The sequence below is a fragment of the Lithobates pipiens genome, unplaced genomic scaffold, assembly GCF_037356315.1.
Source record: "Lithobates pipiens isolate NorthernLeopardFrog02 unplaced genomic scaffold, aLitPip1_a1.2 Scaffold_27, whole genome shotgun sequence".
NCBI classification, from domain to species: domain Eukaryota; kingdom Metazoa; phylum Chordata; class Amphibia; order Anura; family Ranidae; genus Lithobates; species Lithobates pipiens.
In genome coordinates, this window is record NW_027507788.1 from 19274963 (window position 1) to 19290416 (window position 15454).

The 15454-nt window shown below is 43.1% G+C and overlaps 1 protein-coding gene across 2 annotated transcripts in view; it reads left to right on the top strand.

Moving 5' to 3' along the window:
- The window catches only part of LOC143933623 (hemicentin-1-like), a 34311-nt gene that overhangs the window by 1958 nt on the left and 16899 nt on the right, over positions 1-15454 (top strand). For both annotated transcript variants that reach the window (XM_077456571.1, XM_077456572.1), the window contains exons 2-6: positions 940-1251; positions 5253-5555; positions 6800-7069; positions 13091-13369; positions 15018-15296. In XM_077456571.1, coding sequence (XP_077312697.1) covers positions 940-1251; positions 5253-5555; positions 6800-7069; positions 13091-13369; positions 15018-15296 — 1443 coding nt within the window. The remainder of the gene's footprint in view (positions 1-939; positions 1252-5252; positions 5556-6799; positions 7070-13090; positions 13370-15017; positions 15297-15454) is intronic.

The window sequence follows — 15454 nt, forward strand, 5'->3', positions numbered from 1 at the left end:
CATCCAAGACTTGAACCTTCTATGTTCGGCTTTAGTTTTGAATGTAGTGGGGAAGGGTTAAATCCTGTGTGGTTTTTATTGCTGTCTGTGTTCCCATTGGGGGAATTTGCCCCTGTGTTTTTTTTTCCTGGCAACCATTATAGATGAGGCAAAGAGAGAAAATACAAAAAATAATGAGGGATGCAAGAAGTAAGGGAAAATCCTACAACAGGAACACCTGTTTTTGTGAAAACTTCCCATCTCCTGGACAGGAAATGGTGGGAAATCTCCCCAATGGTACACAGGCAGCAAAAAATAACCCAATAGGGGTTTTGACCCATCTATATGCTAAAACTTTAAAAAAAAGTTTGGGTTTTCCATACAATTGTTTGTGTTTTCAGTAAAAATCTGTCCTATCTACAGTACATTAGGTATTCTGTTGCCGACCTTGACCCTATCTCGGGGCACAATTACACCACCCTAACACGCAGCAGCGCAGCATGTACACGTTCACTTTAAATAGCAACCTGGTGAACCCTCCGAATGAAGCTACAATCCACCACTGTGCATTACATTACCATACAAAAAAAAAAAGCAGCAGTTAAATTTTTGTGCTTTGAGGCTCATTACAGCTCATTTGTTTTGAAAGATTTTCCTAAAGCAACGCACTTCAACCCACAAAAACCTGTATGGTGCGACGCATTTCATTCAGAAGCAACTGGCCTCCTAATTGGCTGCCGTTGATTCCAGGTACACGGGTTGCAAATGCATAAGAATACGGTCAGGTAGACTTTGCTAACAGAGACAGCCTGATTTCAAGTGATTTGCGCCCCATTTTGAAGCCAAATTGCATGATAAAATGTGCTTAATTCTGTCTTAGCTCGCCTGTAGATATTCTGGATAAGTAGATCCCCTACCATTGTTATTACATGTTATTTTATGTTTGTGAACTATTCCTAGGCAATGGAGCACAAGTGAATATAACAAGTCCAGATTCTACTCCAAAAGTACTGACCGGAGATCCCATCAACCTCACCATTTCCTACAACTCAACCCCCAACCTCATAATATGGACCTACAATGGCAACCTTGTGGCTGTATGGATAGATGGAGAACAATCGATTAGTGCCATTTACAAGAATCGACTGACGCTACAGGAAAAACAGATATCTATCAGTGGTTCCACCCCGGCGGACTCTGGAGTATACATGGTCACAGTTACTGATGCAAGTAGCAATACTGGTGACTTCACATTCAGTGTGCAAGTGGCAGGTGAGTCTGTGGTTTGCTTGGCTAAAAGGCAAAGGAGTCCAGTATCTGCTTGTATATTAGATGAGTCAAGTACCGCAATTTGCAACATGTAATAAATGATCACTAGGGGAAGAGCCGAGTACAACATCTCTCAATGTCCTTCATAACGTAGGGGTCTTTAAATTACGGCCCTCCAGTTGTTCGGGAACTACAGTTCCCATAAAGTTTTAGAGTCTATGTAAACCCCAACAATGAACTTCTCCCTTTTGGTCTGTTAAAGGAGAAGTACAGTCAAAGTTCATTTGGTTGTACTTCTCCTGTAGGTCACAGGAGTGCAGGTCGTTCTGCACACCTGTGATCCGTTTTCAGCAGACAGTGGGCGAAGCCCGCTGTTGGCTGATGTCAAAAAGCCAGTCCAGGATCGGGAAGAATTACGACCATATGGACGGAATCCACCCAGATGCCTGGACCAGCACCCAGCTTGCCCTCTCAGCAGTGAGCAGCTGCTCTCACCTCCTCCACACCCGGGGGGGGGGGGGGGGGGCAGAGAGCCGGTGAGTGACAGTCTCCAGCTTTCTTCTCAGGGAGCTGTGAGAACCGAGCTATTGGCGGCATTTGATCTCTCGATTCCCAGTGTTAGCCCCTGTACACACGGTCAGGGATTTCGACAACCAAATCCATCGGATTTTGTCCGTCGGATCTTGTCCATAACTGTTGCATACACACGGTCGGACTACTATACACTTTTTAGCAGATTTTTGTTTTCAGATTTACCAAAACCATGTAGTGCAAGGGCCTGCCTGATTGCATACAAATTTATACTCTTAGCCCTTGTGCACACGGTTGGAGATTTTGACAACCAAATCCGTCAGATTTTGTCCGTCGGATTTTGTCCGTCGGATCTTGTCCGAAACTGTTGCATACACACGGTCGGACTAAGACCGCGTGCACACGGGCGGATTGTCTGCCCAACTAAGTTAGTCAGACAACCTGACAGACAGTCCGTTCAACTTTTGAATGAACGGACTTGACCACATACGATGAACTGACAGTCCGCCGAAAGCTTGCGCGATGACGTGTACGGCACGTACGACGGGACGAGAAATTCGACGTCCTATACACTGCAATGCAACCTTCGCCGTGTAAATCCTTTCTGAGCATGCGCCATACTTAGTCCGTCGAACTAGCCTACTCACGAGCGGATTGTCCGCTGAAACCAAGTTTGGACGGACAAAATTACGGAAATCCCGAAAGACTAAGTCCGTCAGATTGTCCGCTGAAAAAATCCGCTGAAGCCCACACACGAGCGGATTGTCCGCTGAAACACGGTTCAGCGGACTAAGTTGGGCAGACAATCCGCCCGTGTGTACGCGGCCTAAGTTGTCGAAAATTCCGATCCTTCAGAACGTGATGACGTAATTTCGTTACGATGGGACTACGTTCCGGCTAGTAGCCAATAGCTTTGATGTAGGAATTTGATCTGAGCATGCGTGGCACTTGGTCCGATAAAAATTCTCTACACATGATCGGAATATGTCCGATCGGCCCAGTTGGTCGGGAAATATTTCCAACAAGTTGGAAAATTTGGTCCGACGGATATTCCGACGGAATCAGTCCGATGCAGACCACACACAGTCGGATTATCCAACAACACGGTCCGATAGGACACATTCCGACGGATTCTCCGACCGTGTGTACAAGGGCTTAGAGCCAGCGGGGGACAGATGCAGCACCCACCTAGGTAAGTTTGCTTCCAAAATAAAAATGAATCCCATGCTTCGAGCGTTGCGACGCATGGGGATGGAGCACGGCACCAAATTCTAAAAGTTAAAAAACACAATCCAGATACAGTAATGTAATCTATAACATTATTTCACATCCCTTTTGTCCCTAGTGCTCTGTCCAGTGTACTGCATGCAGTTTTATATTATATTATATATACTGTATACTTTCTGCTTGGAAACTGGAGATTGTCCATAGCAACCAAAAAGTGTCCCTTTACATCAAAAGTGGTTTTAGACCGGCTAGAAAACAGCGATAATAAATTAGATATATATTAGAATCACTCACAGAATTGAGTGATAGCGATTTGTGGGGAAATTCGTCATCAGACATTGAAAGTAATGACAGCGACAATTCTGCAACTGAGCAAATTTCAGTGTTTTTGATTTGATTACATTATTGAATAATTTTTATTATTATTATTTGTTATAATTATTTATTATATTATAAATTTAGGATTTTGTGTTTCAAACTTTATCATACCCGGGATGTCTGCTAGACTATTGTTTGGACAGATTTAAGTGCGTTATTGCTAAGAAATACAGGCCTACAATATAAAACGCCAAATTTTCATGCAAAACAATGTACAGCTTTGAGCATCAAAAATCTGACTTAATCATACCACCAGGGAGGTTAAGAGGAGAAATACCTCCCTAACATTGGTGTCGTTCGGTGGAATAGTGCCCCATCATTTTTGTCAGTGGGAGGAACAGGGCTCCATTGTTGGTGGCAGTGAGAGGAATAGTGTCCCATTGTTATCAGTGGGAGGAATAGTTACCCATTGTTTGGTGTTGGTGGGAAGAATAGTGTTCCTTCCATTGACACCAACCATAGGTCACAATATTCCTCCTACTGATATAAACAATGGAATAGTGCCCCATTGTTGGAGTTAGTAGAAGGAATGGTGCCTCGTCATTGGTGTCCATAGAAGGAATAGTGCCTCGTATGAGTGGGAGGATTAGTGCCCTAAGAGCCAGATATAGGCAAGCAAAGGGCCAGGTCAGTTTGGAGGCCCCTGTGCTAGAGGAGAATTATTTCTAATTTTTATTATTATTATACACAATTTATGTAGCGCCAACATTTTACGCAGCGCTTTACAATATATGGGGGGGACAACACAATTACAGTACAGTTCAATACAAAAGGTACAGGAGGGCCCGACTCATAGAGCTTACATTCTGAAGGGAGGTGGTGGTACAAAAGGTAATAGATGCAGGGAATGATTTGATGGGGGCGGCTCGGGGACAGTTGTTAGGTGGGTGTGGGATAGGCTTCCCTGAATAAATTATTTTTGAGGGATCTCCTATAGGTGGACAGGGTAGGGGCTGATTGAGTAGAGGTCAGAGTCAAGGAGAGGTCAGAGTCAAGGAGAGGTCAGGGTCAGGGAGAGGTCAGGGTCAGGGAGAGGTCAGGGTCAGGGAGAGGTCAGGGTCAGGGAGAGGTCAGGGTCAGGGAGAGGTCAGAGTCAAGGAGAGGTCAGAGTCAAGGAGAGGTCAGGGTCAAGGAGAGGTCAGGGTCAGGGAGAGGTCAGGGTCAGGGAGAGGTCAGGGTCAGGGAGAGGTCAGGGTCAGGGAGAGGTCAGGGCCAAGGAGAGGTCAGGGCCAAGGAGAGGTCAGAGTCAAGGAGAGGTCAGAGTCAAGGAGAGGTCAGAGTCAAGGATTACACCCAGGACCCTGGCATGTATTGAGGGACCAATGGTTGTGCTCTTGATATTAATGGTGAAGTCACGGGGGGGGGGGGGGAGATTGCAGGAGGAAATATAACAAGCTCAGTTTTAGAAAGATTTAGTTTGAGGAAGTGGTGTGACATCCATACCGAGATTTCATTCAGTAAGTTTGAGATCCGTGAGGAGATTGAGGGGGTGAGTTGAGGAGTGGAGAGTTAGATCTGGGTGAGAGATAGATCTGGGCGAGAGATAGATCTGGGTGAGAGATAGATCTGGGCGAGAGATAGATCTGGGCGAGAGATAGATCTGGGCGAGAGATAGATCTGGGTGAGAGAACTAGTAGAATGAAGATCTAGGTGGCCGTCTCTGAGCAGTTAAGTGAAATATCTGTTCACAGCGTATTATCGTCATCATGCACCATAAAGACAGAAGGCATGCAACTACAGCGCACACAACTACTCCAAAAGAGGTTGATGAGTATATTTGAATCCTTGTGTACCAGTCTTTGAATTTTCATATTATTTTTTTTTCCAAAAAGTGTAAAACACATTAACTGTACATCTTGTTTTAACAGATAGAGTCCCGAAAATCCAAAGTAATGACACTGGCGTGTTTAAGACGGGGGAAAATATCAGTCTGACCATTTGGTATGCATGGGAACCATTAAGCATAGTTTGGAACTATAATGGTAGCCCAGTGATTGTTAGTGTAAATGGTCGCATCTTCATTAACGACAGATTCAAAGGACGAGCTAATATCACAGATAACGGATCTCTTCTAGTTTATAACACAACCAATCAAGACGCGGGAATTTATGCGGTCACCGTGGCAAGTAATTTGACCTCTGCCTCGCGGCCTTTTGAGGTGAAATTCTATGGTAAGTCAGTTACTGTAAAATATTATATTGAAATTATATATATATATATACACACACACACACAGTATATACACAAAAATACATAGACTTACAAACACCTACTGCTTCCGTTATTGTGTTTTGGCACTTTTCTTTGCCAGATGAATTTTCAATTGAAATCAATGGAATGCATTGAGAGGTAGGTCATTGTACTCAATGTGATACGAGAGTTAATTAGGGGAAAGACGAGACCCACAGCAGCAGAGAAAATTCTATCAAGACACACTGTTTTACCAAAAGTATCGGGACGCCTGCCTTTACATGCACATGAACATTAATGGCATCCCAGTCTTAGATCGTAGGGTTCGATATTGAGTTGGTCCACCCTTTGCAGCTATAAAAGCTTCAGCTCTTCTGGGAAGGCCATCTACAAGGTTTAGGAGTGTGTCTATGGGAATGTTTGACGATTCTTCCAGAAGCGCATTTCTGAGGTCAGGCACTGGTGTTGGACGAGAAGGCCTGGCTCACAGTCTCCACTTTAATTCATCCCAAAGGTGTTCTATCGGGTTGAGGTCAGGATTCTGTGCAGGCCAGTCAAGTTCCTCCACCCCAAACTCGCTCATCCAAGTCTTTATGGACCTTGCTTTGTGCACTGGTGCGCAGTCATGTTGGGACAGGAAGGGGCCATCGCCAAACTGTTCCCACAAAGTTTGGAGCATGAAATTGTCCAAAATGTCTTGGTATGCTGACGCCTTAAGAGTTTCCTTCACTGGCACTAAGGACTGAAAAACAACCCCACACCGTAATCCCCCCTCCACCAAACCTTGTGGACGGCCTTCCCAGAAGAGTTGAACCTGTTAAAGCTGCAGATGGTGGGCCAACTCATTATTGAACCCCACGGACTAAGACTGGGATGCCATTAAAGTTCATGGGGGAGGTGTCCCAATACTTTTGATAATATAGTGTAGGAGAGCTGAAAGGGTCCTCCAACACAGGGAAGACCATTATTATATGGGGTCTGGATAATGGTTCTCTAGAATCTCTGCGCAATCATGGTATGCTCTGGTCACTCTAGTACAGGCAGGTCATAAAATAAAGTCAACCAGAACAAAAAATGCATTCCCGATTCTAGCGTGCTTATTGGGTAGTAGGAAAACAATACAATGGATCCAACAACTAGATGTAGGATCAATTTTCATACGTGTAACACATGACATTGGGGAAGTCCAATTTACAACATCCGCTTCCTCCTTTCTTCTCAACAGATGTCATAAGTAGTGTGACCGTTCAACAAACACCAGCGATCGTAATTGAGGGTACCCCCATGGTGAATCTATCCTGTAAGGCCTCCTCTGGTTCTGGATCTGTGACATGGCAGAAGGATGGTCAACCATTGACTAATGATAGTTCACACGTTCTACTAGACCAGACCCTCCAGATATTGACTCCAAATAGAACTTTCTCTGGGACCTATCGCTGCAACATGTCTAACCCGGTCAGCTGGAATGACGGATCCATAGAGATGACAGTATACTGTAAGTAGGATCTAGCAGTAAGCAACTTACAATTTAAAAGTCCAATTGAACTTTCCGTTTAATTCAGCTAAATATATTCTATGATCAACAAGGCTTATCTCCTGCCAGCGTGCTGCAAAGAAGGACCCTTGCTCTCTGTGTGTTGAAGCAGTGGTCTCTCTGCAGAGGTTTGACGTGCCCCATGCTGAGTAAGAGATAAAGTTCACCAGCCAGCAGGGAACATGAGCTTTGTTCCCTGTTTGAGTAGACATCTCTTCCTCTTCTACACTGAAAGAGCAAGCAGCATTATCAGCCCTGCATAGACACTGATCGGTCAACAATTTTCTACCCAGTTCAGCTCTTTTTGTTTTATCCAGTTGTATTTACAAGATCCAAGTGAAAGATATGAATAGTTAGTATGGCTGAAAAAAAAAAAAAAAAAAGACACAAGTTTATCTAGTTCAACCAATAAAAAGAAAATGTTATTATATATATATATATATATATATATATATATATATATATATATATACACACACACACACACACACACACACACACACACAATCCTACATATACAATCCTACTATACCCACAGTTGATCCAGAGAAAGGCAAAAAAAAAACACAATAAAGCAAAAAATTCCTTCCTGATCCCCCAAGAGGTAATCAAATATCCCCTGGGTCAACTTTACCTATAAATATTAGTATCCAGTTATATTATGTACATTTAGGAAAGAATCCAGGCCTTTCTTAAAACAATGAAGTGGAGAAGAAACTCCCCCTTACGGGACTTTAATGGTCCAATTAATAGTACACAAAAAGTATGTAAAAAGAAATATAGAAAGTTTATTGAAATATATGAATATTAAAATAGATCAGAAAGTGGCTATTGACATAATAATTGCATAAACATGGCACAATACAGAAAAACAAAAAAAAAACTCTAGAGAGGTCTTGGTGCTACTGTGATGGGATCACCATGGCAGACTACACGGACCACACCCAACGCGTTTCAAAGAACTCCTTCAGGGGTGTATAGAGCTATTTTGTTTCCATCATTGAAGACAAACAAAAAATAAATAGAAATAAATGAAATGTACAGGAAACATTATATATATATATATATATATATATATATATATATATATATATATATATATATATATATACATACACACACACACACACGTGCATAGTATACAACCATTAATTGTTCAAATAGAAAACACATCTGAATAAAAGGTGTATAGAAAAGCACTTATATATTGCCAAAGTGAACACAGGTCTCCCCTCCCTTCTCTTCCACCTACTCCCTTCCACTTTCCCTCTGTATGCTCCTTATCCCCCCCCCCTCTTTCTCCTTTCCCCCTCTCCCTTGTTTAAAGTGATTAAGGATGAGCTCCGGCGTGTTCGCATGCTCCACATGCAGAGCCCGCCAGGAAGTCGGTGCAGCGCTGTGCTAATCACAGGCAACAAGACATTGCCCGATCTCTGCAGCCGCGCATCGGGGCAATGTCTCACTGCCTGTGATTAGCGCAGCGCTGTGCCGACTTCCTGGCGGGCTCTGCGCGTGAATGACTTGAAGACTGCACTCCACAGTCACCATCAAATTTAACTTGACTTGAGCAGTTCTGAAAAGAAGAGCGGGCAAATATTGAAAAGTCTAGATGTACAAAGTTAGTAGAGACATATCCCAACAGAGTAAAGGCTGGAATTAAAGCAAAATGTGATCCAACATAATACTGATATAAAGGGGTGATCCTTTTTTCTCCAACTCAGTGATTCGGTTTTTGAGTTTTTTTTGTTTTTTTTTCTGACATGTTGGTGTTATATCTTTCGCTTGGATGGTATACGGTGGATCTAAAAAGTCTACACACCCCTGTTAAAATGCCAGGTTTCTGTGATGTAAAAAAATGAGACAAAGATAAATAATTTCCTCGTTTTCTCAGATCGATTGTCCCCAAGGATCCAGAGAAAAAGAAGTCTCTCTTTCAAGCATTGGACCGTCTTTTGTCTCAAAAAGGGATCATGGTGGTCCTCACGGAAGAGCAGGGGTTGGGGTTTTATTCAAAACTTTTCACGGTGTCAAAACCAAATGGAGATGTCAGACCCATTCTAGATCTCAAAGATCTAAACCGGTTCCTGAATATCCGCTCTTTTCACATAAAATCAATCCGATCAGTTGTCTCTATCCTACAAGGAGGCGAACTTTTGGCATCAAGCGACATCAAGGATGCATACCTCCATGGGCCTATTTTCCCCTCTCACCAGAAATATCCACGTTTCAAGGTAGAAAAACTCAATTTTCAGTTGGTAGTTCTGCCTTTCGGTCTAGCTACTGCACCTCAGGTGTTTACAAAGGTCCTGGCCCCTCCTATGGCCAGATTAAGCGCTTGAGGTATAACAATTATAGCTTACCTAGACGACTCTTGATAGACCAGTCAGTAGCCCGCTTAGACCAAAGTATGATTACCACAGTCAACTACCTGGAATACCTAGGGTAGATTCTCAACCTAGAAAAATCTTCTTTAAAACCATCAAGGAGATTGGAGTACTTAAATATGATTATAGATACAGCCCTGAAAAGGGTATTCTTGCCCCAGGCAAAGATCAGCCATAAAGGAGCTGATACAATCTTTCTATTCGGCTTTGCATGAGGTTATTGGGAAAGATGGTGGCTTCATTCAAAGCCATTCCTTATGCTCATTTTCATTCGAGACTGGTGCAAAACAGTATCCTATCGGCTTGGAACAAGAAGGTCCAAGCTCTAGATTTCCCAATGCGTCTGTCTCCAAAAGTGTGCCAGAGCCTCAGTTGGGGGTGGATAACCAGAAATCCACAGAAGGGAAAATCCTTCTTACCAGTTACCTGGAAGGTGGTACCAACAGATACCAGCCTTTTTCGGGTTAGAGAGCAGTCCTGTAAGAGGTGACTGTCCAAGGGAAATGGTCCAGAACCGAAAGGACCTTGCCCATCAACATTCTAGAGGTTCGGGCAGCGTGCTGGGCTCTGAGGGCCTGAACATTCAGGTTGCGGAATTGTCTTGTCAGGATCCAATCCGACAATGCCACGGTAGTGTCCTATATCAGTCAACAGGGAGGCGCAAGAAGGAATGCAGCCCAGAGAGGTGAATCATATCCTAACTTGGGCAGTACCTTGTGTATCGGCAGTCTTCATTCCAGGAATAGAAAATTGGCAGGCGGACTACTTGAGTCGTCAGCAGTTGTTCCCGGGAGAATGGTCCCTTCCCCCCGATATGTTCCTGGCAATATGCCAGAGATGGGGGATCCCGGACGTAGACCTATTTGCTTCCAGGTTCAACAAAAAGATCAACAACTTTGTGTCGAGAATAAAGGATCCACTAGCATGCCCTGGTGGGCTCGCGGGATCAGTTTTCATTGATTTATGAATTCCCTCCCATTCTGCTGCTTCCACAACTTCTTCGCAGGCTCAAGCAGGATGGGAAGTCGTTGATTCTTGTGGCCCAGAAGATCTTGGTATGCAGAGATCATAAAGATGGCGGTAGGGGACCCATGAACCCTACCACCACGTCCAGACCTGCTCTTGCAAGGTCCAGTATTCCATCCTACCTACAAACGCTAAATTTAACAGTTTGGCTATTGAGACCCACATTCTGAAGAAGCGTGGGCTATCAGGATCAGTGGTATCTACCTTGATTAATGCAGGGAAGCAGGCCTCCTGAGTCATATTATAGAGTCTGGAAGGCATATGTTTCATGGTGTGAATCCAGGGGTTGGCATCCCAGAAAGTATGTCATAGGTAGAATCCTTGCCTTTCTGCAAATGGGGTTAGAGATGAAGCTGGCCTTGAGTACTATCAAAGGCCAGGTCTTGGCATTATCGTTATGGTTTTCAACGACCACTTGCTTTGCATTCTTTGGTCCATAGTCTTATACAGGGGGTAACGCGGCTTGATCCACTGGTTAGGTCAACCCTGAACCCTTGAGACTTGAATTTAGTTACGTGTGCAGAAACAGGCTTTTGAGCAGATACGGCATTTTCCCTTGGTCCTTTTGACAAGGAAGCTAGTTCTTTTGGTAGCCATATCTTCTGCAAAGAAGGGTATCAGAATTGGCTGCTCTTTCTTGTAAAGAGCCATATTTAATTATTCACAAGGATAGAGTAGTATTGCATCCTCATCCTAACTTTCTACCGAAGGAAGTGCCAGGTTTTCGTTTAAACCAGGATATTGTTCTACCTTAATTTTTTTCAGAACCCTGTTCTACGGAAGAAAAGTCGCTACAGTCTCTTGATGTAGTGAGAGCAGTTAAAGTCTACTTAAAGGCGATTCAAAAAAACAAATGTTTTGTTTGTTCTTCCTGAAGGTCCTAAAAAAGGACAGGCAGAATCTAAATCTACTATTTCTAAGTGGATTTGGCAAATAATTGTTCAAGCTTATGGTTTAAGGAGAAAAATTCCACCTTTTCAAATCAAAGCGCACTCCACCAGGGCTGTTAGTGCTTCATGGGCATTACATCACCAAGCCTCCATGGCTCAAATCTGCAAGGCCGCAACTTGGTCTTCAGTCCCTACATTTACCAAATTCTATCAGATGGATGTAAAAAGGCATAAGGATATCGCCTTTGGGCACAGTGTTTTGCAGGCAGCAGTATAGGTCTTCGGTACTGCCGGTGCCCTACTTTTGTTTGCGTCTCCCTCCCCTCAGATAGAGTGGGACAAAAAAGTATTTAGTCAGCCACCAATTGTGCAAGTTCTTCCACTTAAAAAGATGAAAGAGGCCTGTAATTGCTACTACTATGGCTCTGTGTCCCGTTATGTACTCCAAAAAAAAGGATTTTACAGGTAAGCGGTTATAAAAATCCTATTTTTATTGAGCTGTACAGTTTATAGGTCACACTAAAGGTGGAAAACGTTCTGAAATTATTTATCTCATTTTTTTGTACATCACAGAAACCTGACATTTTAACAGGGGTGTGTAGACTTTTTACTGAGTAAATACAGCTGGATAAAACCAAAACTGTGTCTATCTTAATTTCAGGCTGCAAAGCAACAAAATATCATTATTTTAAAAGAAGGGGAGTCTTTTCTATACCCATTGTAGTTGGGGTATATGATGGAATTTTGTTTTTTAAGCACCAGACCTGTAGTTGCTTTTAGTGCAGGGGTCTCCAAACTGTGGTCTTTTGCTTGCCTTTTATCCAACCTTTGGGACACTATTCCCCCCACTGTCACCAATGGTGTACTATTCCTCTCACGACACTGAAGATAGGGAACCCATTCTCCCACTGACACGAAAATTGGGGCATTAGTCCTCCTACTGACACCAACAATGGGGCAATATTCTTTCCATTGACACCAATGATGGGGAACTAATTCCCCCCCCCCCCCCAACACCACCAATGATGGGGCACTAATCATCCCACTGACATCAACAATGGGGAAATGATTCTCCTACTGACAGCAACAATGGGGTACTATTCCTCCCACTGACACCAATGATGAGGAACTAATTCTCTCACCCATACTAATGATGGGGCACTGTTCCTCCCACTGACAACAATGGAGAAATTATTCCCTCACTGACAACAATGATGGGATACTATTCCTCCCCCTGACACCAACAATGGGGAACAAATCTCCCACTGACATAAATGCCTTTTTTTACTTTCACTGACCACCAAGCCTATGGCAGTGTTTATGCCCACCAATGACTAGGTATTTTTTACTTCCACCGGCCACAGTTGGGTACCCCTAAAGTCTAAAAGGCCCTTTTTTTCAAAAGTTTGAAGACCCTTGCTTTAGTGTAAACTAGTTTGGAAACCCCCCACATTCTCAAGGAGTGGCAGGTTTCTACACTGTCATAAAACCACACACCAAGCTCACCCAGATACTCTACAAGCAAATACAAGAGGAAGAGGTCCCCATATAAATTATAGCTTGAAAGCCTAAACATGACAGAAACTGGTTCACATAAAACAGATAATGATTTAATATTCTAGAAGGGCTCAAGGGAGATATGCTTTGTGGTTATAAATTACACTATGGCTTTTATCTCACAGACCCGGTGGGGGAGGTTACAGTGACCCAGTCACCTGAGATCGCGAGTGAGATGACCTCTTTGGTAAATCTAAGCTGTAGCGCCACTAGTGGTTTCAGCGAGACAGTGACCTGGATGAAGGATGGCCAATCTATAATTAATGATGACAAGTACCACCTATTGAATGGGAATCGGAGTCTCCAGATAATTCAACCCAACAGGACGTTCAGTGGAAACTATAGCTGCAAAATGTCCAACGCAGCCTACTGGAATTTGGGCTCCCTTGACCTCCTTGTATATGGTAAGTGATAGCACAATGTCCCATATGGAAAATCATAGCGAAGTAGCCTCACATGGTCTCAAAAAAAATTTGTCAGTCTCAGCCGAGAACAAGTAAAATATAATATAAGTATAACACATCGCTCTTCATCGAGAAGTTATTTTCCAGAGAACTAGATAGTTGATGACTTTTTAAATATCACTCCACGGGTTAAGTAAAAAAATAAAAAAAAAATAAAAAAAAAAAACAGCTCATGTAGAGACGTTCCCCCACACTGAGCCATTTCATTTGATCAGGTAGAGACGTCCTCAGTTTTCCGGGTCTAATGACTCCCAGCATCAGTTAACGGCTTCAATACCGGGCACTTTTACCCCCCTCCTACCCAAGCCTATTTTCAGCTTTTAGCTCTGTTGCACTTTGAATGACTATTACGCAGTTATGCAACACTGTACCCAAACTAAAGTTTTGTAATCATTTTGTTTACACAAATAGAGGTGGTACTTAATCCAATATTTTTTTCCTGAATAAACAAAAAAGAAATGTTGGCAAAAAACAAGTTTTTCTTAATTTCGGTTATGAAATTTTGGCAAATAAAAAAGGTTTCTTCATGAATTTAGGTCAAAGCGTATTCTGCACTATTTCCTTGGTTAAAATAACCCAAATCAGTGTTTATTATTTAGTCTGTAGGAAAGTTATGCCATTTCTTGAGGTCCTAAAATGCCAGGACAGTACAAATACCCCCAAATGATCCCTTTTTGGAAAGTAGAAAGTGCAAGATATTTAGTAAGTTTTTTTTGTCATTTTTGGAAAAGCCTCCTGAAATGTAAAATATCCCAGCTGCAGGCAGGATGACGCAGGGGACAGACCCAGCAAACGTCATTCCTTGACAGGGCATGGATATGGGAATGAGATATATTGCTACCTCGCCATGTTGGCAAGTATTCTACCTTGCCCTGGTGATCAATGTGCCCCATATTCTGGATGGTCAGTGTGCCACCTTACTCTCATGGTCAATATATTCTCTTACCCTGGTGGTCAGTGTTCCCCCTTATCCTGGTGGTTAGTGTGCCCCTGTATCAATGTCCCCCTTACTCTGGCAGTCAGTGTTTACTCATTCAAATATTCACTCAGTGATTAGTATGTACCCCTTCAACCAGGAGGTCAGTGTGTTCCCCTTACCCTGGTTGTCATGTGTACCCCCTTTACCCTTGTGGTTTATTTTTGGTTTCACAGTGACAAATCTAATTTAGCTTCCAGAGGTTTTATTCATGGCACATTTTATCCAGTGACTGGGAAAAGTCCCTTTGTTAGTCCCTCTGTCGTTCTTGCTCTCAGTGTGAGATGCAGTGCCTCTAGTGGACACAATGAAAATGGTGAAATAGTTGAGTTTTTCTGCGTGGAATCCTTCCTATCCTCCAGCAGAGGCCGACATGTAACACTATAACCCAGAAGAGCCACTGGGCCACCCAGATATTCTACATGGAAATATGTACAAAAACGGGAGGAGGAGGTCTCTCAATTAGTGATAAGATGAAAACCTGAACCCTGCACAAACTGGTGTCCATGTTCATTATCAACTGAGCGGTTCTAATAACTGGATGTTGGTAGTGGCCCAAGGGAGAATTTTTTTTTTTTAAATAGAAAATACATATTTTTTTTATTATTGCAGACCCAGTGGAGAATGTTATAGTGACCCAGTCACCCAAGATATTGGACGGCAACAGCACTGCGGTAAACCTAAGCTGTAGCGCCTCTAGTAAGTACATTGAGGCAGTGATATGGACGAAGGATGGGAAGTCTATAGAAGAGAATGACATCTTCACTCTATTGGATGGGAATCACACTCTCCAAATCATTGATTCCAACAGGACATTCAGTGGACACTATACCTGCAATATATCCAACGCAGCCTACCGGAACACCGGTTCCCTTCAGCTCCGTATCTACGGTAAGTTGTAGCACAAAAGTCCAGTCGTGTCACCTGTGACTGCTGAGAACAGAACACAGAATGTCAATGACTCCAACATATTACATATCTGTCAGTGTTCCTAACATTGTGATGTAATAGAGGTGCAACCCAACACTCTCCAACAGTAATGAGGGGCC